Source organism: Ambystoma mexicanum, chromosome 8 (genome assembly GCF_040938575.1).
Source record: "Ambystoma mexicanum isolate Mex_15411 chromosome 8, UKY_AmexF1_1, whole genome shotgun sequence".
In the NCBI taxonomy this organism is placed as follows: domain Eukaryota; kingdom Metazoa; phylum Chordata; class Amphibia; order Caudata; family Ambystomatidae; genus Ambystoma; species Ambystoma mexicanum.
The window spans coordinates 1,017,308,613-1,017,332,209 of record NC_090929.1 but is presented as its reverse complement, the minus strand read 5'-3'; the positions used below and the strand labels follow the sequence as shown (position 1 = coordinate 1,017,332,209).

Genomic DNA, 23,597 nt, shown 5'->3' with positions numbered 1-23,597 from the left:
GCCATACAGCGATATAGGAAACCTTGCCCATAGTTGCAGTTTTGTTGCCAGTATGTCTAAGTATCCCTCGTGGTTAACTGTGAGTAGTGAACAATGCGATCGAGAGACCAATATGCCAAGGTATATAAGTTTGTGTTGGACCCATCTGAATCCCATTAAGTCTGTCGGAATGTGTGTGGCACTGGTCGATGGGAACAACTTCGACTTTGCCTCATTGATTCGGTATCCGGAATTTGGTGAGAAATTGCAGATCTCTTCTAGCAATGGAGCCACGTTTAGTGTCGGATTGCAGATATATAACATCATGTCGTCGGCGTAGAGGGATATCATTTGTGGTGGGCCCACTATATGTAGGCTGCTGTGACTATGTTTGTGTCGTATTATACGTGCAAGGGGCTCAATCGTCAATGTGAAGAGTAGAGGGGATAATGGACAGCCCTGCCCCGTACCACGGCCCATGTGGAAGGTGGGAGAGAGCGTGGCACCGGTGCGAACTCTGGCTGTTGGGTTAGTGTACAATAGTCGTATAAATTGTATGAAGAGGTCCCCCAGTTGCATCTGTTTAAGAACTGCAACAAGAATCTGCCAAGAGACTGAGTCAAAGGCCTTCTCTGCGTCGAGCGAGGCAGCCACGTCCTTGGCTCTCGGGTCTATTTGGGACATGATGCAGAACAGTCTACAAAGATTAAATGCCGTAGTACGTCTGGGGATAAACCCGGATTGTTCTGGATGAACCAGCATTGACATGAAGGGCAGGAGACGGGTGGATAAAAGTTTGGCAAAACCTTTAGTGTCAGTGTTCATTAGAGATAATGGCCTATATAAGGCCATTTTGGAGGCTGTTCTGTTCGGCTTTAGCAATACAGTGATTAAAGCTTCTGAAAGTGTAGGCGGTAATTGACCGGACTGGAGGGATTCTTCACAAACATTCAATAGCTTGGGTGCAAGGATTAATCAGAGCTCCTTATATAATTAGATTCCTATCCCATCGGGGCCTGGAGCTTTTCCCGAGGGGGAGCCATTATTGCGTCTTTTATTCCCTTGTGAGCGAGTGGGCGAATAAGCAATATGTCAAGAAACCAGCGTCTGCTCCCCGTTCCATCCAGCGTTACGTCAAGACTACACGTTCCACAATTCCAAAACACACGGAGCCGAAGCGTTTCCAGAGTATCAGACAACGCTGGGGGTTGCCGTGGAAACGTTGGTTGCCTGAGCACGTTCGTGCACGGTTTAGTCATGGCAACGTTCCCTGCAGGGTCACGTGATTAGTTTAAATCTCCGTCCGGCATTCGGAACGCTGCTTCTGAATTTACAATTTTGGAGCTCTCTACTGTGTTCTTGTCTGGCCTTTTGTTCTTGGATCTTGGACCCTGTTTTTGTCTCACGGATTGATATTGAACCCCCCCTAAACCTTGTATTGGATTTACCTGTTTACTCGATCTCGGAACGAACGACCCTTCTTTTGCCTGGCATTTTCAAGATTTGGCGTCTCGGATTATTGCATTTCACGGAACTCTGACTCTCGGAACATTGTTATTTGGACCTTCCAAATTTCTTTCGGAACTTATCACAAGAAACTCGGATTATTCACGGACTATTGTTTATTAGGCGTCCGCGTTCCGGCGGGTATAGGTATAGGTTGGATTGTCCCTGTCACTGGAACCAGTATCATCGGACGAACTTCCTTTCATCTTCTTTTCTACGACAAGAATATTACCCGTCAAACACCAAAACTGATGTCCTGGGTATCCTGGCCCTCTGTCCTGCCTGATTTGCTATCCTTGCCCAGAGGTATTCTCTTCGTGAGTACGTTGTTTGATCTACATCCGTTTGCCTTGTTTATGTCTTATTTCATGAACCCAACTCCTGACATTGTGTTCTTTGTCTAGATAGCTGTGTTCCGACTCATATAATCTTCTGGGCAATTCCCCTTCCAATATAGTCCCTTTGTACTATTGGGAGTTGCATTGTCTGGAAGGTTTCTACGGCTACACTACGCGATCAACTGAACCCTGGTATTACCTAGTTTGGCGTGGGTGGTTCTCACATATTCAGAAGCCTTATATCCATTATCATGGACACTGCCGATGATCCATTGGCAGCTTTGGTTCAGTTGGTTGCTGGTTTACGCGCAGACATGACTGCGGCTCATGATGCCACCCAGCGTCGGATCGACGCCCTTCAGGCCAGTTTGCAGGCGGGTGGCGGTGTTAGCGCCCCTCCTTCTGGTTCTGCCCTTGGAGCTGGCGTTCCTCGACAAGATAATGCACCTGTGTACATGACGGCCCAGTTTCCCTTGGCCCCTCCGGAACGTTTCATGGGGGATCCTAAGACGTTCCGCACTTTCATCAACCAATGTAGGCTGCATTTTTTGTGCCGTCCTACGTCTTTCCCCGATGCCACTACCAAGGCGGCGTTTGTGTTATCCTACCTTGGGGGTACGGCAGCGGTCTGGGCAAATCCATTACTGGAACAAGGGAGCCATCTTTTGTACGACTGTGATGCTCTCATCTCTGCTATGTCCCGTGTCTTTGACACACGATATAAATCCCAAACCTCGGATTTGGAACTACTCTCTTTACAACAGAAGGATTTGTCTTTGTTGTCCTACCTAGCCAAGTTTAACCAACTGGTGGCGGAGACGGATTGGCCCGAGGCAAAGAAAGGGGCTCTGTTTTACAAAGGGCTTTCAGACTCTCTCAAGGATGTTTTGTCCACTGTCCCAGTGATTCCTACTGGTTTTTCGGAGTTAGTTGATCTACTTCAAATTGATGCCAGGAGAGCAGAACGCAAAGGGGAAAAGAGTCTGGTTCCCTATCCTACGCCAGTAGCTGCTGATCAGAGCCATGCTACGCCTGAACCTATGCAGATAGGTACCCTCAGGGCTCCGCTCTCGTCTGAGGAAAGAGAGAACCGTAGGAAGAACAATTTGTTATTACTGTGGCTCCTCAGAACATTTCCTGAGACAGTGCCCCAGAAAACCACGAAAACAGGGAAACTCCAAAGCTCGGCAATAGAGAGAGCCCCTTTGTCGAGTCCCTTGAATACGGGCTCTGATCTCATGGTTTTGTTTCCCATAACGGTTGATGTTTGCGCTCCTTCCATTGTTTCTTGTACGGCGGACGCTGTATTGGATTCAGGGGCCACTGGGAATTATGCCGACAGCCAGTTTGTTAAGAATCATGGTATTCCTCTGATTCCCAAGCCTTCTCCTGAGTTGGTCAACGCTGTTGACGGCACAACCTTGTTATCTGGTCTGGTTACTGAACAAACGGTGGATCTTTTCATGACTACGTCCTCTGGGCATACCGAGACCATAACCTTTGACGTCATTACAGCACCCCAGTTTAAGTTAATCCTTGGGTTGCCCTGGCTAAGGAAACACAATCCGTTAGTGGATTGGGCTAAAGGGACGGTTTCTTTTCATTCTGAATACTGTGCTACTTCTTGTGGGACATCAGGATCCCCATCTGTGGGACCCAGTACACATCTCTTGGAATCCGCTCTGGTCATTGGAGCAGTCAGGAACTCGGTGTTACCTGGGGAGTACCGAGACTTTAAGGACGTATTTGACAAGAGAGGTGCTGAGATTCTACCGCCACATCGACAGTATGACTGTCCTATTGATTTGGTTCCTAATGCTGTTATACCATCTGGTCGTGTCTACTCCTTAACCCACAAGGAGGACTTGGTGCTCAAGGAGTATCTGGACAAGTCTTTGGCTTCTGGCTTTATCAGGCCATCGCGTTCTCCGGCGGCATCGCCTCTTTTTTTTGTTCCAAAGAAAGAAGGCGATTTGCGCCCTTGCATCGACTACCGTGCATTGAACGCTGTCACCATCCGTAATCAATACCCAATTCCACTCATCTCGGTTCTTCTAGACCAATTGGGTTCTTCTTCCATCTTCAGCAAGTTGGATTTGCGGGGCGCTTATAATTTGGTCGGAATACGGAAGGGTGACGAGTGGAAGACGGCGTTTAAAACCAAGTACGGCCTGTATGAGTATTTGGTCATGCCTTTTGGTTTGAGCAATGCCCCGGCTACGTTTCAGTACTTTATCAATGATGTTTTCAGTGATTTACTCGACCACTATGTCATTGTATATCTTGATGATATCCTGATCTACTCACCGGACTATGATACCCATGCTCAACACGTTTCCACGGTGCTACAAAGGCTCCGAGACAATCATCTCTATGCTAAGCTAGAGAAGTGCATCTTCCATGTCCAACATGTGGAATTCCTGGGATACGATATCACGAACCAGGGAGTCGGTATGAGCGATTCCAAAGTAAGGGCTGTTTTGGACTGGCCTGCTCCTACATCTATCAAATCCTTGCAGTCTTTTTAGGGTTTGCGAACTTTTATAGACGTTTCATTCGCTCATTCTCTGCTATTGTTGCCCCTTTGACTGCCCTTACCAGTCCTAAGAATGGGTTCAAGTGGACGGCGGAAGCACAAAGAGCTTTTGACGATCTCAAGATCGCGTTCACCTCTGCGCCAGTCCTCCAGCATCCCGAGTCTACGCAACCATTCTATGTGGAGGCTGATGCCTCGGATCAAGCGGTTGGGGCGGTGTTGTCTCAGTATTGCAAGGACACAGGTTTCATTCATCCTGTGGCGTTTCATTCCAGGAAGCTTACCAAATATGAAACAAAATACACTGTCACTGAGCGAGAATTATTGTCTGTATGTGATGCATTCAAGGTGTGGCGACATCATCTTCTGGGTACTGCTGTTCCAGTAAAAGTTTACACTGATCATCGCAATCTTCTTGCCATGCAGTCAGTGAAATGCACCACAGCCAGGCATGCCAGGTGGCATGAGTTCTTTTCACAATTCAATTTCCAGATCACGTATCGTCCTGGGGCCCTACATTCCAAGGCAGATGCACTTTCTAGGAGGTATGGGGATGACTCCTCTCCCGAGGATTTTGGTGGACTGTTGTTACCAAATCAGGTAATATGCTCCTGTACCTTGAAGACTCCATTGAAGGAATCCATTAGAGAATGGGTTTCGGGGAATCCTCCGGAGATTGAGAATTTGAAAATGACCATAATTAACTCTATGCCTTATGTTAAAGGTCGTCTGTATCTTCCAGATGTCGACTCCAGACGAACAGCTTTAAGGTGGGGTCATGATTCTTTGGTTTCAGCCCATTCTGGGGTGCGCAAAACTCTGGAACAACTCAAGAGATGGTGTTGGTGGCCTTCGATGCAGAAAGATGTCTCGGATTACATCTCTACCTGCGCTATTTGTGCCCAGCGTAAGTCCTCAACCACGAAACCCGTGGGTTTATTGTGTCCTCTTCCGGTTCCTAGCAAACCATGGACCATGATATCTATGGATTTCATCACTGAACTCCCTTCCATTCAGGGTTTTGACACCATATGGGTGATAATCGATTATTTCTCCAAACTGGCCGTGTTTGTTCCATGTCAAGGTTTGCCTACGGCACCGGTTCTGGCGGATCTGTTTCTTCGCCATGTTTTCCGCCGTTTCGGCCTTCCTGATGTCATAATATCTGACAGAGGCTCGCAGTTCACCTCGCGTTTCTGGAAGCATCTTACTATGTCCCTGGGTGTTGATGCGAGGTATTCCACTGCTTATCATCCGGAAACGGACGGTCAGACGGAACGTTTGAATGCCACGCTTGAGCAGTATCTACGCTGTCTAACTATGCAGCATCAGGAATCCTGGTTGTCGGCGTTGGCGACTGCCGAATTTGCGTACAACAATTCTGTTCATACTTCCACAGGTACTACTCCTTTCTTTGCCTTGTATGGTTGTCATCCCCGTTCTCTGCCATTGGATCTTCCAGTCTTGTCAGACAATCCCGCGGTCCAAGACAGTCTTAGGGATATTACTTCTCTACACCAACATGTTCATTCCCGTTTGAAGGAAGCTCAGGATCGTTCTAAGGAGTACGCCGACCGGCATAGGTCTCCTGCGCCCGATTATCACCCGGGTATGTTGGTCTGGCTTTCCACTAAACATCTCCGTATTCCTATGAGGAGTTGTTTGAAACCCAAATATGTTGGTCCTTATCCTGTCAAGGATGTAATCAATCAGTCTGCAGTGAGACTTGAACTACCGAATACTTGGAAGATCCATCCGGTTTTTCATGTATCTCTACTGAAGCCCTGTTCGGAGGGGACCAGGCTCCCAGTTCGTCTGCCTCCGGTCAAAATACAGGGGGAGGAGGAGTATGAGGTGAAGGCTGTTCTAGACACTAAGGTTTCCCGAGGTGTTCGTTATTTCCTTATTGACTGGAAGGGTTATGGACCTGAGGATCGTACTTGGGAGCCTGAATCCAATGTACATGCTCCGGTCCTCTTGGCTCGATTCTTGGCCTCATCTTTGGGGGAGGATACTGTCAAGAAACCAGCGTCTGCTCCCCGTTCCATCCAGCGTTACGTCAAGACTACACGTTCCACAATTCCAAAACACACGGAGCCGAAGCGTTTCCAGAGTATCAGACAACGCTGGGGGTTGCCGTGGAAACGTTGGTTGCCTGAGCACGTTCGTGCATGGTTACGTCATGGCAACGTTCCCCGCAGGGTCACGTGATTAGTTTAAATCTCCCCCCGGCATTCGGAACGCTGCTTCTGAATTTACAATTTTGGAGCTCTCTACTGTGTTCTTGTCTGGCCTTTTGTTCTTGGATCTTGGACCCTGTTTTTGTCTCACGGATTGATATTGAACTCCCCCTAAACCTTGTATTGGATTTACCTGTTACTCGATCTCGGAACGAACGACCCTTCTTTTGCCTGGCATTTTCAAGATTTGGCGTCTCGGATTATTGCATTTCACGGAACTCTGACTCTCGGAACATTGTTATTTGGACCTTCCAAATTTCTTTCGGAATTTATCACACGAAACTCAGATTATTCACGGACTATTGTTTATTAGGCGTCCGCGTGCCGGCGGGTATAGGTATAGGTTGGATTGTCCCTGTCACTGGAACCAGTATCATCGGACGAACTTCCTTTCATCTTCTTTTCTACGACAAGAATATTACCCGTCAAACACCAAAACTGATGTCCTGGGTATCCTGGCCCTCTGTCCTGCCTGATTTGCTATCCTTGCCCAGAGGTATTCTCTTCGTGAGTACGTTGTTTGATCTACATCCGTTTGCCTTGTTTATGTCTTATTTCATGAACCCAACTCCTGACATTGTGTTTGGTCTAGATAGCTGTGTTCCGACTCATATAATCTTCTGGGCAATTCCCCTTCCAATATAGTCACTTTGTACTATTGGGAGTTGCATTGTCTGGAAGGTTTCTACGGCTACACTACGCGATCAACTGAACCCTGGTATTACCAAGTTTGGCGTGGGTGGTTCTCACACAATAGCTGTGATTCCAGTGCCAGCGATGGGAGAGGGATCCCGTTTAGGTAACCCATCAGCTCTCCATTAGTGCACAAATCGGAATGGGCATGTAGTATTGGGGGAACTGACTGTTGATTTCATCAGGTGTAGTACGTATATTACCTGTCTTACCCTTAATCCCAGTGATGGGTTGTGCCCCTTTCTCAGACCTGATAGCTCCTGCAAGGAAACGGCCTGGTCTGTCTGCTTTGCAGTATCGCCTTACTTGAGAGGTTTGGGTTATCAAGCAAACTTCTCTGTCCGCCAGTTCTGTGCATTTCAGCCGGTTCCCCTTAATGAAGCCTAACCGCGCCCTACTGTGTGATGTACTGTATTCATTTTCGAGCTGTCTCAGGTCTGTTTCTAATCTAATTCTCTTCTCGTTTCCTTTAGACTTCCAAAGGAGACTATCACCTTGCCCCTCAGGCACACCTTAAATGTCTCCCAGTCAGTTGAGAATTGGGGTACGGAACCTTTGTTCCTCTGGAATAAGTCATTGATTGCATCTGGTAGTGCCTCAAGGAACATAGGATCTAGTAGACATGTGGGATGCATTCTGCACACCGGGCAGGGAGTAGAGTGGCCGTCCCACACCATCGTCCTTGAGACCGGAGAATGATCAGAGATGGTTTTAGGGAGTATCTTGCATTCCAGAAACACGCGCCATGAGTGCCACCGTAACCAACCAATAGTCAATCCTGGACTGTGCGTCATGCACCAACGAGTAATAAGTATATTCACGTATGACGGGGTTACGATCCCTCCATGCATCAACTAGTTCTGTTTGTTGCATAACTTGCAATATCATAGGGCCTGCATTTGTCAACTCACATTGGGTAACTCTTGGTCGGTCCACTGCACAGTCCAGAATTGTATTAAAGTCACCTCCCCTTTATAATCTATCACTTGCCCGTAGAATTCAGGGTCATCAAGTTAGGGCCATATGTATTAACTAGCGTAGTATCAATACTGGATAGCTTACCCCATAGGATCTTCCCTGTGGGTCTAAGCAACGCATAGCTTCATGAAAGGGGAGAGAGTGATGTATAATAGTCAACACCCCCCTAGCTTGGGGGGAGTAGTCTGTGTAGCCCTGCTGGGTCCCCCAGTTGGGAGAAAACCTCTCATTGAGTGTCCACTGTGCATGAGTTTCCTGTAACATTACCACCTTTTGGACTGTGGCGATTAATGTATGCTAGCACTTTCTGTGCCTTGATAGGGTTATTAAGGCCCCGGATATTCATGGAATGCATTTATCACATCACATATCTCGGGGTGTGTGTTAATCAAAGTGTAATTGAATCGCCATGGTCATTGTTATTAAGATCGAAGGTTACACATTTGGCCTCACAAGTATTAGTCCACCATCGACCGTTTGGTAAGTTCACAATGGTCCCTCTGTTAACTTTCTATACCCAGAAAATAGGGCCTATTCTTTCCAATGGGGCGGAAACTGGTTTGAATCGTTTTTGTGGCAGATATGGGAAATTCTTGAAGGTGCCTTTTGGAAGAGAGTTTTGCAGCTCCCAAAAAGTCTTCCGATGGCCTGCGTTAGGTTTGAATTAGGGTTGCTGTCCTTATATTCCACATTGTTGTCGAAGTCATTACCCCAATTAGCAATCCTAGGCAAAAGACTGGCAAATGAAATGTCACGGCCCTTGGATCATTGGAAAGAGGCGTCTTCTACTTGTTTGGGAGACTTTGAACAGTCTAGTGACCTTTTGATCTCCAACCCTGTGCCGGTGAAAATTAAACTGCAGTGGAAGGATTGGATACTTACGCAGAATAGAAGAAATCAGTGTGTCTTGATGCAAGACTATTTGGGAGAAGGAAGAGCTTTAAAAACAATTCCTGCTTATCTGAGGAAGTTTCCTAGTGCATTATATAGAGGATACTTCGTGAGAGGGCACTTGCACTTGTATCCAACTAAAGAGGTATTGGGTGCTCGGAAACAGATTTACAAGCAGCTTAGAACGTGCAGGTTTTGTCATCAACAGGGGGTAGTGGAAACATTGAAGCATCTGGTAACATCATGCATAGGTCTTACTGCTCAAAGAGTGTATTAGCTTTCAGCGGTTACTCATATGGTTTCCTTTTTATTGTTGGATGAATGGTGAAGGCTGATTTTACTATGTGTGAACCAGTCTGCAGTGTTTGCACTAGTGACATTTTAAAATACACTTTTAATGGAGGGATATGTATGAGGGGCGTGATAAAGGATGTGTTCTTCTTTTGATGTGTTAATCACATGGATTTTATCTAGATGATGTAACAATGTGAATTCTTGAATGTAATGATGTATTAAAAGTTTTGAAATAAACCAATAAAACATAAAAATACAAAGAAAATTGTTCTTCTGATCTTTGACTCCAATAGGTTGTACAGAATTTTTAAAAGCCACTGTTTGTATTATTTTTGTTTATATCTGTGCTGCTGCCATGCTCTCCGCAAGACCCAGCACAGCTTTATCTTGCACGAGATGTGATAGCATACTCCAGAGCAGTTTATCTGTTGATCTGTGTGTATCATTTTATCATGATTACTTTGACCGTGCACTGCTTTGTACAGAGTTGTAGCCCTATCACTCCAGCGGTATTGCAGCACACCCATCTGGTTTATTGAAGCTTTTTGTGAAGACCCTCTGTTACTCACTCCCATGTGGTACATTTCATTCTCTCCAGTTCAGGACAGCAAAATCCAGTTACCTATTGCTCAGCTGCGGAAAGTTTGGGCCGAAGCAGTACACTATGTGTCTGGACTTAAGGATGATTACAGCCGACTCTTCCAGGGGCAGAGAGCAGCAATGTAAGTATCTGTAATGTACAAATACAAGTATGAAGTGAGAAATCTGTAATAATTGTATGACAGTACAGATATATGTGCCTTTGGTCTGTTTTAGTGCAGAAAACAGTAATGTGGGTGTTACCATTTTTTGTATTCGTTTAAAACTGACCCCTACAAAGGGGATCTGGAGTTATAGAGCATTATATAGAATAAGTATACCCTTTCAAAATATCCAAAAGAAAAAGCCAAACAATGGTTTTGGGTGAGAGAATCTGAAGCCTTTTTGAGTAGGCTCAAAGTGCAGCTGGCCAGCATCCAATGTGGAAATGCAATATTTACTGATTCTGCTGATCACCATATCGACCTGCCATTACAGAGCTGTATATAAACCTACTTAGTCCTTAAGTGTATAATGGTGTGTAATCCAAAATGTCTGACTGGAAGTGGGTAGGAAGCTGAACGAGAAGGCAATGCGAATGGCCTCCCTGCCCCACCTTACACACACATCCCTGATCTGCATAACACTGGACGCTTCTGTTTTCATGTTTGAGGAATAATTCATGTGTAGGTTGGGTTGCTTTGCATGATCCTGTCCTCTTATAAATTGGATCCAGAAGTCTGAAAAAGAGCTTTTGGGCATTTTGAACAGCTGTAACCTAGTGTCTTTCAGGAAGGAATTGAAAACCTTCCTGTTTGCATAGCACCTCTCTGATGGCGCACTCCTTTCCGACCTGCAACAGAGCTTAAGATCCCTTGGCCGTTCGTGCTATTCAAACAACCATAGACAGACATAGCAAAGGTGTCATCAGAAAAGGATGGCATCAACAGAAACCCTAAATTCCTTTTTGGTCCATTTTTATTTTTATTCCTACCAAAATATTATTTATTCAGTTAGACGCCTGCTGGTAATTTTTTTTGGCATCCAATAAAGCAAGTTTGGCATGTCTTCAGATACTTCTTGTGATCAAGATCATTCTGGATTTGTCTGTATTTTTCTTTTTTAATTTCATTTGGACCACATCTGCGCTTGGGTGAAAGCATGCAAGGGATAGTTGAGCAAACTAAAGGGATTTCTTCTAGTGCAGTCGCTTAGGGCAAAACAATTTGCATTTTAGTCTCTGCTCCTGTCACCTGTGATAGTTTCGGCCATTGAAGTCGAGGGGCATCTGACATCTCCAAAATTGAGGGCTTCATTATGTGGCTGCTACCTATAAAGTAAAGTGTCAGTCGTATAAATCTCAATCTTCAAAAAAAAAAAAAGGTGTGCGCGGAGATCAGCTCCTGCTACACTCAGTCTAATCACTTGCCAACTTTGTTAATAACTTTATCCAGGCGCATATATTGCAGAGTGGGAAACATACATTGGCAAATTTCAGGTTCAAATGGAGGGAAAGTGGATATTTACAGAGACAAAGCTTATTACCAAGCAGTTGAACGAATGTTTTAGACTAGCTCTTACCTCATTCTGGTCATTAATGGCAAGGCAATTTTGGTTCAGGAGTTCAACATAATGATGGTGTACTATCCAGTCAGCATTCCAGCCACTTCAAATTGGAAGCTCTGTGGTGTTCGTGTTGAGGTATTCAGAATCTGGTATTACTGTGGGGTACAGCAAACATTCCTCCTATTCAAATATTATGCATAATTCTGCCATATAGTAGTTTTGAAACTGCTTCTCGTTTTTTCTCAAATTAAAATGTGTTATTTATGAAAATTGGTCGTGAGCCCAAAACAGTGCTCGAGGTCATATGACCAGAGACCATGTTATACTCCACAAGGGCAGTAGGTTTTGTCACAGATCATAGTTTACTAATCAAATGCCAAGTGAAACAAGACAGTTTGGGGTAAGATTTTCATATCAATGGTGAATCTTCCTGACCTGTGTCAACCCCAGAACTTTTTGCTGGACTGGTAGATTATCCTTCCCTATACCTCAGTGAGTGGTAACCTTTTTCCAAACTCAGTCTTTTACTCATTTTATGGTTGTCATTTTTAAGACACTCTGTAGTGTCTTTTAAAAGTTATCCTCTTTGACAACTTATTGCCAATAAGTGCATATTGTTGCTAGATTGCCCTAAGGGCTCCCTTTTAACTTTCTCCGGCTAACCTTGTGAAGACTACAGTTCCCAAGGGTAGAAAGGATCTTTGGATCCCTTTTACATTTTATTAGGTGAGACAGAATCCCCCACCTTATGTGGAGTTCTGGGGAGATGCTGAGTATTCCTTTTCTCATTTTAAATGTAACATTTATGTTACAAGGACAAACTTAACTTTAATGGCTGGCGGGAGTGAACCTTTTTATCAATTCGGTGCACCTTGACCACAGGCTGTTTGCACAGCCGCAGTAAACACACCCATGGGTGCTCATTTTACCAAAATGGCCTTTCTTCTTTTTTCACCATTTTAGCGTTTCTTGTCCTTTCTTCCTTCTGCTGACGTCCAGGGTTGAAAATTCCTTTCTGTTAACTTTATCTCAGGTGGGAAACCTGTGGATTCCCTGCTCAGGCTCCAGAGTGTCTGTGAAGGCAGGAAGTGAGGGAGGAGTCCAAAACTCTGCAGCCCTTTGTCTTCCAGCCTGACTGTGAGATTACAGTTCAAACTGGGAGGTTGGCTGTCTTGAAAGGATTTCCAACCCTCCAAGTTTGAATGTTGCAAGGTTTGATTGGCTGGGTTCCTGGATAAAAGTCTGAATCTGGAAGCTGAAGAGGTAGTCGACCACTGGAACCAAAACAGAAGAGGAAGATGAAGAAACCGCAGCTCAGACGATTTCCGGTGACCGGAGAGCCTGCTGTGGAACCAGAGCCTGCTATAGCCCTTCCTTCCAATCGACCTGGGCACTCCGAAAATGATGACCTTGGCCCAGAGCCTGGTGAGACCCAGTAGACGCAAGAAGACCTGCATTTTGAGTCATCCCACGCTGTGCTGCGACCTTAAGTGGCTGCAATACTCCAATTCCCTGGGACCTGGAGCCATTGTGTGGTGCTCGGCCTTCAGAATTCCAAATCTCGCTAAAACCTTGTGGGCATCCTGCTGGATCTTCAGAGGCAGGATTCCAGTCCAAAAGGTACTCTGACCAGAGTGCTGTACCTTGCAAACGATAGGAATCGGATCAGCGATATTCTGTCTTCTTTTGTGCTCCTTGAAAAGGTGCCAAATCCATAGAGCTGCATCGAGCCACAAGGTAAATCTTGCCTAAAGCGTTTGCCTGTGATCCCTACTGCAAAAATCCTTCCAAAGTCCTGTCTTCGGTCTTCTTGACAAAGGAATCCATCGACCGGGTTGTGGCTGCATATCCTGAAGTCTTCCTGCTGCAACTCTTTTTCTGTGCTCAGGTACTGTGTTGGCTGGGGTATTTTACCTACCTTAAGCATTTGTGATTTCTGTATAGCTTTGGAATGTTTTCTGTGATTGGAAGGCCACTCATCCAGTTCACTCATGCCTACTGCTGGAATCCTCCTAGGGGTTCTTCTCTGAAGTCTCTGGACCCTCCACTAACTGTAAAGTGAAATACTTACTTGTTTGAACAGTCTTCCTCTGGAACTCTGACTTTGCCTGCAACTGAACCCTATCTCACCCTGCCTACAGCTAGCACCTGGACCACTAGGGTCTCTCTACTGCCTCTGAGTGAACTTGTGCTATAGAATAAGGGAAGGACTGGAAAAGAAAAGGATTCAGCCTTGAAAAGATTAACAAGTGTGCAAAAGTTACTTACCTGTAAAAGAAGTTGGTTGGTAACTGTATCTCTGAGAGTGAACAGTTACCAAAGTTACTACTTACCTTAGAAATGTGTTGCCATTCTGAAAAGTATATCGAACATCTTTCTTTCCTTAAACTGTTTCGCATTGTAACAGAAAGTAGATGTAAGGTTATATTACTCACCTGTGATTTGGTTTTGCCTCGTCCCAATAGTAATGCTGTTGGTTCCTCTTCACTATTCCTGTTAGGATAAATGTATGAGTGTCCCAGAACTTGGTCTGGCTTCCCTTAACGTGTTGTTAGCCTGCCCAGAATAAGTCTGCCTTTGTTTTTAACCTACCTAGAATAACCTTGAGTCATTCATAAAGAATAACCTTGGGTTTTACTTTCCCTGGTCTGTTTGAGACAGACACAAAAAGAGTCTTAGGTGTACACTGCCTTTAAGTTGCTGATAGATCTTTCACAAAGTGTATAGGTTTTACGTGCCTTAGGTTAGCTGTGTGTCATCCTAAAATAAGTTACAAGAGTTATTGCTTATTTTAATCTGTGTTTCTCTGATCTCAAAAAGCACCTGTAATAGTATATTACACCATTGTTTTACTCACCTAGTATAATTGTGATATCACAAATGTAGTTATATATGTTTACTGTCCCTGGAACAAGTGTCCCACCACTCTGAAAAGTATATTGTCCAGTTGATTTACTATGATTTCCTTGCTGAGCATCACAGTACAACTGTTACGGTCTACTACCCTTGAATTACTGTAAGTAATCTGAAAGTAAGTTATGATTTTACTCCCCAAGAATAGGTGCACCCTATACTGAATGTGTATACAAAGGTCTAACATATCTAGAAATACTGTTTAGTGTTCTAAATAAGGTCTGTGCTTTGATCTGTGTATTTAAAGCATCGTGTTGTATTTCTATAACGTGTTAATATGCTTTATGATAGTACTTACTTACCCAAGAATCTCTTGGTCTCCTTTTATAAAAAAAGAAACCCTGTATTTATACAATACATAGTGTGTCAGTGTTTCTGTATATTACAATTTTTTTTAGTTTATTACAAACTTTTAAAAACATCAGTTTCACATTTCCAGTTTAAAATGGCCTTTCCCATAATTCTTGAGCATATCCTTTCCTAACACATTCTTGTTGCCGTATCATTTGTCACTTGCTAGGAAAGGAGTTTTAGAATTTGTTCCAGAAATATAACCAATGCGAAAGTGAGTTTTGTGCTTCTTCCTTCGCACATGGTATGCCACCATTCTTCCCCATTCAGCGCCGATCTGCTCGCAATGACTGATCCCATCACTCTTGTTCGCAGCGATCTCAACGCGGAGCAGAATAAAGTTAGATGCTGAAGAGTTTCGTCTGCACTTTGACAAAATGGGCACCTGCTGTCTGTGAAAAGCTTTTTTCTCCATCTTTCAAGAATCTCCTTTGTTGGAAATAGAATAAAGCAAAATTTCATGAAGAGATGCCGATAGCGTTGACTAGGACATTTTTCTAAGTACTTTGGCACATTATTCAAGGCTTTGGCTTGACTTGCTATGTTCTTATAGAGTATGTTTTTGTCTTTGATCATCAATCTTGATCCAATCTCTCTCTCTCCCACAGTCTTCTTTTTACAGACTCTGGGTTAGTTTTTAAAGTTTCCACAATAGTGCCAATGTCACTTAGTCGTTTCAAACAATATTAATTACACTCTTAGGATTTGTTCTGCTTTGTATTTGTTTCCAAATTGCAAAATTACAATTTGGGAAGCGATATTGTCCACTATTGTTTTTCTATACTTTGAAAGAGCACTCCAAATTATTGTGGCGTTTATGGAAACTAACCATAGCTCATGCTTTATGATGCGGGTCGGAACATACCTTGGGAGGCGCTGAATAGTTCTCCAAAAAGTGCCCTCCAATGTTGCCCACAAACTCCATGGACAACACACTGCACAGTCCGCACAATGGATTAATGCCGGCACTCCTGTTTGTAGTGCATAATTACTGTGCTTACAAAATTGGGTACTCCCTGTTTTTTGGTATCGGGGGCGGGGGGGTTCGACACTGTCAAGTGGGAGACTTTTATATCGAAAAAGAACAGACAGGTCGACTACCTCTTCCTTTAGTCCCTGTGACGCTACAGATCAGAAAAAAGCCAATCTAGTTCAATTAAAGATTGCTGCAACCACCACTCTAATGTTTCAATTAGGCATATTTATTTATTTTAATACATGTTTAGCAAAAACTAAAAAGGCCTCCAAATAGGTCCTATATATATTTATCTAAAAAAACGTTTTAAATCTGTGCAGAACACTTACATTCTTAAATGTGACAATGCACCATACCGTCAAGCTAAACACACAAATGAAAAAAATCAAGAGAAAATATAAAATAGGAGGGAAAAAGAGTTTCAGATACTGTTGGTGTATATTGTTAATTCACAAATTCAAGAAAAGATCTTGGATCACTAGCCATGATCATTCCTGCATAATTAAATGTGACAATTATCCAAGGAGATAGCTGTATTTGCTTTGATATTTGTATGCAGTCTCTCTGTACTACTATACAAGGTTATTTTAGTGGTGTACATAAAGTTGTAAATTCAAAAGGACACCGTTGTAATACTTAGTATAGATTGAGAAAGAGAAAAAAGTTTAGTAACAGTTTCCTCAGTTATAGTCGACATATGTTTCGGCCATATCAACACATACAGTTCACTCTCACAGTGCTGTTGGTCTTATTAGTTGGGGCCGTCTTCAGGATAAAAAAAATTATTTGGACATGTAGTGTATACTTCTCAAGTTCAAAGTTCCTTACAACACACTCTAAAGGGAAAATTTAAAAAGACTTATTTTAAAAAAACACATACAAAGTGTTCATTGATGGTTCTGTGCTTAAAATGGTGGAAGCGGCATATCTTGTTATGCCACCACATTTACTGACCTGTATCTCACTCAGATTGCTTCGAGACAGTTAGGAAAATTCTTGGCGCCGTCTGGCTGCTCTTAGGTATTCAATTCAGATGGTGTGGTCATTCACCATACCTATGGGTATACATACCTCTATTATTATTCTCATTTGATTTAAATGTGTTATTTATTTTTGTTATAGGATACAACCATGCTTATATATCAAATGAGTACCTTTCAATTCTGCTCAGAAAAGCTTATTACTATGCTGTTGCCATGATGTAGTTTGCGTGAAAAGATCATATTGAATGTCTTTAGCGGTCTTCACCGCTGTTCAAAACTGCACTATGTTCACAGTTACAACCGCCTTCTGAAACAAGACCGAGAGGAGCAGAGATCAGTTCCTTTGCGGATCCCTTGGGATTACATTGTTATATTTTACAACGTTGCATATGGTAATAACTGTAGTCATCCGTAAATAAACTATTGGTAATTATGCAGCATTTATCTTTATAGTGGTTTCTAAGTGCTTGCTAGAGCTGCAAAATAAGTTATAACCTCTTGTAAAGCATAAAGATAGTCAATTGCTGCCGTGGTTCCTAGCATTCCCTTGAGGGCCTACTTAACTGCTAACATCTGTTTATCACCGCAAGTGGTGAAAAAATATATACGTAAGAAACAGAAAAACAGTGTCTTCTTGTTATGCATCTCAAACGAGTGCCGCTTACCTCAAAGTGATTTGATGTATTTCTGTTTTTTGCTTAAGCCGGGAGCATTTCGTGTAATGACTACCATCGAGAAGCCTTCGTTTCTGATCACGCGGTCATGTGATCGTGCGTCATATGACCTCCCTGTATATTGAGGCGGTCACTGCCAGGGTTTCTGGGATATGTAGTTTATTGTAAGTATGCCTCACATAGTGCTTAAATGCCGCTTTGTAACAATGTATATGTTTGCAAAAGCCATACGCGAAACGATAAGGCTATTACTGATTGATATCCAAGAGCGCGGTCACCTGATCACACTTCCTGGTGCCAACATGCGTATTATACTATTTGCAATGCTGATCCGGGCATTGTTTTATTTGTTAAATAGTGATGTTCTTATTCTTTATTCTTATATTACATTGTGGTTGCTCATCCCCAATGTAGAGCATGTAGTTACATGGGAGTGTTCAAGTAACCCTAGACCAGAAAACTCTGCTGGGAGGATGAAAGAGCAAGCCAGACAACACCCCGGGTATCCACTCATGGTGTTGTCACCCTGACCTCTCCTTGAGGATGAGAAATTTGGATTCCACTTATGCAGCACTTACTTACAGGTAGCTACAAAGTCACCCAAATAGGGGCAGTCGTGTATCGATTGTTTGGGAACTAGTCGTACTGAGGTGCAGATCCAGTCTGAGGGTGGCCTTAGTCTCTCGTATACAGTTTATGGGGTATTTTACAGGAATGCATTCCATTCCACAGCAACATTGAGTCCTTGTTTCACTGAGTTAGTATCATAAATCCATCTTTGTTCACAACGCGTTAGTATGAGATCTCGTTTGCCCCCTTTAGGGGCCTGTTTGACAACTTTTAATACACACCAGAGCATATCGGTTGATTTGTGCTGTTTTTTTTAACGTAATATGCTACCAGGGGTTTATTATCTATTTTGTTTCTTATGCACGATTTATGCTCACATATTCGCTGTCTCACCTGGCGCTTAGTTTTGCCGATATATGCTAAATTGCACGGGCATATTATGTGTCACGGCCATACCCCCAAACTTCAGGTGCAGGCCAACATGCCCAGGGCTTTGGGTTCCATGGGGGCCTTAAAGGCCCCAAACGGTCTCACAGGGGCCTCCTGGACTCGGTCCTGGCGCCGCTGGCGCCATGCTCATACTGCCATCACCCACATGACAAGTTTCAAACCCAGTGAAGCACTTGTAAACCAATCTGAAGCGGGCTGAAGGGACTACTTGCCTAAGGAACTATTTGCTTGGGTGTGGTTGCTGGGACTGCTTTTCCTAAGGACTACTTTCTGAAGACTATATAAGCCACGCCCTTTGTACAGAACACGCTTTGCGTTATTCTGCACTCCTGCAACGTAACGCTCACCGTGTCTGCAAACTCCAGGCCAGTCTTCCGCTACGCCCGTCCAGTTGTCTCGAGCTACCTGCAAGGAAGAAAGAGAGCAGAACAAGACACTTACCTGATTTTCCATCTCGGTGTTCCTGGAGTCTCTGTTACTGCCGAGCTGCAAGGGAGAGGACACCAGGTTAGCTGCTCAGTCCAGCGGTCCATCGGAGCACCATCACGCGATCGCCGCCCATCATCCGATCGCCGCTCCGGAGCTGCCACATCTGTAGAAACATAAAAGAAGACATCAGGTTAGCTGCGCTGTGGGGAAAGCCTCATTTAGACTTAAAATCTTGTGCAACACGGCTACTCACCCAGAGACAGCAATTCTTCGCGGACCCGCAATACATCTTCACACAAACTGTTCTGGAGATTCCACACCTGCAGAATGCAAAGAACAGCAGGTTAGTTGTGCAGAGAACAAAACCTTGGGGAAAGACTTTTGCATAGCGCTGGCGCAAAACTTACCTTTGGAAGCCAGCTACCATTCCTGAAAAGGACCTTGCTCCATATTAAGCACAAGGGGAAAACGTGTAGAAAGGGGCACAGGAGTGGACTTACAACTTGAACTCTTAAGCAATCCATACCATTGGAAAGAGACTTACCTATTGAGTCACAGTTGTTTGGAACTCTGCAGAATCAGTGAAGTAACTAGATCCTAGAACTACTGCGCACCACTGCATAGAGACGCAGGACGGAGAGCCCGCCATTCACAATACAAAGGTGAGGCATAGCAGAAGGGTGCAAGTGGAGGTCACGGGAAGCGGGAGTTGCCCTCGTCCTTATGGTTGGGTAACATTTGATTTAACATTTTAAGGCAAACCTGCTTTCGTGACGAAGTCAGAGCGGGGCACAAGGAACCACTCATGACCAGAACGTCCAGCTCCGTTCGGCGCCCCCGTGGAGATCAGGTGAGCGTAACATTATGACATAAACAGCCCAGGTCGTTAAATAGTTGGTAAAGTCTGTTAATTGTACAACACGGGTACCTAAAGTAATGCTTTTCATATCCCTAGTTTGTGCACAGACTGAGCATTTACCACATTTGTGGTGGCCTGAGACTGGGGGAAGACCCCATAGCGTACTCTGGGTGTGTGTATGTTTATTGCAATGGGTAAGTGTGTACCAAGGTATCTTTCAGATTCCTTTGCCTTTTAAAGGCAAAACGTGGTCTAGAGGGGTAAAAATCCTCAGTTTTTATCATATCCCAATGTCTGAGAATGACTTTGCGGAGTGAGCTGCTTATGGGGCTAAAAGTACTCACACACGTGATCTTATCCAAAGATGTTTTCTGCGTTGTATGTAGACATGTGTCCTTATTCATGTGTTGAGCTCGTTTGTACGCCCTCTGTATCGTAGGTTTAGGGTAACCTCTGTCTTTTAGCCTTGCTTTTAGAGCCAGACTGTGAGATTTGTAATCGGCTATCTGTGAGCAGTTTCTGCGAATATGCAAAAACTGGCCGAAGGGGAGGCCTTCTTTTAAACTTTTGGGATGAAAACTGGCATAGTTGAGAAGCATGTTTTTGTCTGTGGGCTTTTTGTATAGCACTGTTTCTAAAGTGCCATAATCTGTTTTCACAATTTCTAAATCAAGAAATGGTACCCTTGTCATATTATGTTCGATGGTAAATTGAATACAGGGATTTCGGGTGTTCAGCCATGTATGGAACTCCATTAGTTGGGTAATCGAACCTCTCCAGACCATGCACACATCATTGATTCATTGATGTATCTGTACCATGCTTGAATGTTTAAGCTAAAGAGATTTGTAGGATGATAGATGGAATTAATCTCAAAGTTGTTCATATAGAGATTAGCCAGGTCGCGAGCAAATGTCGCTCCCATGCTGGTACCTTGTAGTTGGTTGAAAAAGTTTTGCCATATAGAAAAAAGTTTTCCCTCAATGCCAGACGTATACACTCCAAGATAAATGCTGTTGGTACTTTTTTTTTTTTTTAGTGCTGATACGCGAGTCTAGGTATTTGGCCATTACTCTTAAGCAGTCCTGTTGTGGTATACTAGTATACAGTGCTATCACGTCAAGTGTGACGAGCACATCTTCTGATGTTATAGGAAGGAGAGTGATGGTGTTGATCATACTCGTGGTGTCTTTAATATACGACTGCATTTAACCAACGAAGGGCTGCAGAAACCAGTCGGCGTACATAGACAGAGGTTCTATAACTGAATTATTGGCAGCAACTATAGGTCGTCCTTTTGGAGTGGATAGGTTTTTGTGCACCTTAGGAAAGATGTAAAAAGCTGGGGTGGTGGGATTGTTAACTAAGAATGAGTATTCATCTTCGTCAATCCAGCCTTTTTCCAGGGCATGTTTCATCAAACTTGTGATTTCTTCCTTTAGTCTATCAGTGGGATTGTGAGGAAGCTTGCGATAGGCTTGGGGATCATTAAGATGTTTCAAGACTTCTTTCTCATCGTTATTTTTGTCCCAAAGCACAATACTCCCATCCTTGTCTGCTGGCTTAATTACAAAAGTGCCGTTTAATTTTAATTTGACAAGGGCCTCCCTTTCTTCTCTCGACAGATTGTCTCTACAATTGTTTTTAGTCCATAGTAGAGTTTGTGTTTCGGTTATAATTGTTACGCTCACCTGGACCCCACAGGGGTGTCCATCTGACCCGGACAGCTGCGGTCTCCTTCAACGTGATGCGTAGTGCAGAGATGACTGTCTGGACTGGCCCGCCTAGTCTTGTCTGCTGGACCCGAAGAAGTATTTTCCTTATGTTCGTAAAAGATGAGCTCTCCATCCTGCGTGTCTTGCAGGGGCGCGTAGATACCAGTTACTTCACTGGTTTGAAGGTGTTGGGAGAGTTCCGGTAAGTATTGACTCTGAAGTCCCTAGCGAGATTGGTAAGTATCAATTTCAAAGAGTTCAATGTGCCTGATGTTCACTCTTGTCCCCTTCCTTCCTTAAGTTGCAACTGAGTTCGTGAGAAGAAGGTCTCGTAGCTGCTGCTGGCGTTCAGATAAGAGTCTGTGTTACCCAACGCTGTCCGGTAACTATTGCATGTGTTAACGTGTTGTTTTTCACCCTCTTTACCGATGCGGCATATGAAAATGTGGAGTTATGGAATAATACCGCTGGTGGTAAATCAGGTAAGTCTATGGTGGTAAGAGGTTGTATTTGTTGATTCCCTTGGCTCACCTTGTTTTTTCTTGTGTCCCCTAGGTGCCGGATTACGGTGAAGAAATGATGGAGACAGTACCGGATCGAAAGATGCTATGAGAACTGGTGAGTATGGCGCCGTGCTGGAGCTGGCGACGCGACGCGTGCAGGACTGATGTACTTTCCAGGTCCGGAGATGAAATGGTTCCGGAATTAGGTGAGGAATTTGAAATAAGTTCGTTCTCTGACCTTGTTGTCCTTTTCTTCTTCTTTATTCTAGGAGCTCTGGATTCGAGGCGGGCGTGGCAGAAGACTGGATGCTGGCTGCAGGCACGCAGGCGTGGCAGAAGACTGATTGCTGGCTGCAGGCACGGTGAGCGTCACGCTGCTGGATGCAGAATAACGCGAAGCATGTGCTGCTGTTCGGGTGTGGTTTAAATAGCCTCGAAAGAAGTTCCAGGTAAGAAGTTCTCTAGAGCCACGCCCGAGTAAAAAATAGTCCCTGTAACGAAATAGTCCCATCCAGGCCTCATGTAGGCTTGGACTCTTTTGCAGCATGGTCTGCATCAGGTAAGTAAAGTCTATGAGCCTGGCGCCTATGGCGCCAGGACTGATTTCTATGATGAGCCTGGCGCCTAAGGCGCCAGTACTGAACCCAGACAGCCCCTACCCGGGGCTGCTGAGGTTTAAACAAATGTCTGGATGCCTGCTCCCGGAGCTGAGGGCCTTGGTCCTGATGCCCGGGGGTAGGCATCATGACAATAATACAGTTTTCAAAAGCTATTATTGCCGGTGTCACCATAGAATTTAATATGTAAATCTTGATGGTGATTTCAAACCTGTGATATTAGTTCGTTGGTTTATATCAGAGGAATTCCTGAAGAAATATTTGAGTCTAATAACCCGAAAGAACTTGTGAAGCTCCACTTCGGTTTCAAAGTTTCTCGCTCTACTAGTTGGCACAAAGGACAAACTCTTCATCAACACTTATTCCTCTGCTGGTGACAGAACATATTGTGTCAGATTGTAGATAGGTACTTCCAGTTTTGGGGAGGACCCTGCCAATTCCTTGTTTGCATGCGGGTTGGCCCTTGGTATTTGTTGCAGCCTCTCCTGCCCTGCCCCTGAAAAAACTGGGGTGGTTGTTGAGGTCTGGTGGAGCTACTTGCTCCATTCGAAGTACTAGGGTTAGATCCGCTGCTGGTAGAGCTGTTGGATGAATTGGAGAAATTGGCATAGGGTCGTTTTCTATAGGTTGCGTTGGCACTCCGTAACTGGTTTTCCTTATTTAGATCTTCATAGTAGGTTTCAACCAAATATGGGTAGGTTTTAGTTTCTTGTAATGTTCTACATCTTTTTTTAATTTCCAATTTTTTTATCAAGAATTGTTTTATTGAATTGTACTATTTCCTCTTCCATTTTGGTTAGAACCTTTTTGAGATCTTTGAACACATTTTCTTGTTGATTTTGGATTCCAACTGTTCAATTTCGTCACGTTGTAGTTTAGTTTCCTCAGCCGAGGTTTCTATTATAAGTATCAGGAGGTCACGGGAGCACTTGTTACTTACACCGTAGAATTTACCTT

At 44.0% G+C, this 23,597-nt stretch overlaps 1 protein-coding gene across 1 annotated transcript in view; it reads left to right on the top strand.

The window, feature by feature from the left end:
- Positions 1-23,597, top strand: part of LOC138472665 (inhibitor of nuclear factor kappa-B kinase subunit alpha-like) — a 1,781,717-nt gene that overhangs the window by 1,081,592 nt on the left and 676,528 nt on the right. The window contains exon 12 of the mRNA XM_069610956.1: positions 10,054-10,177. Within this exon, the coding sequence (XP_069467057.1) occupies positions 10,054-10,177 (124 nt within the window). The remainder of the gene's footprint in view (positions 1-10,053; positions 10,178-23,597) is intronic.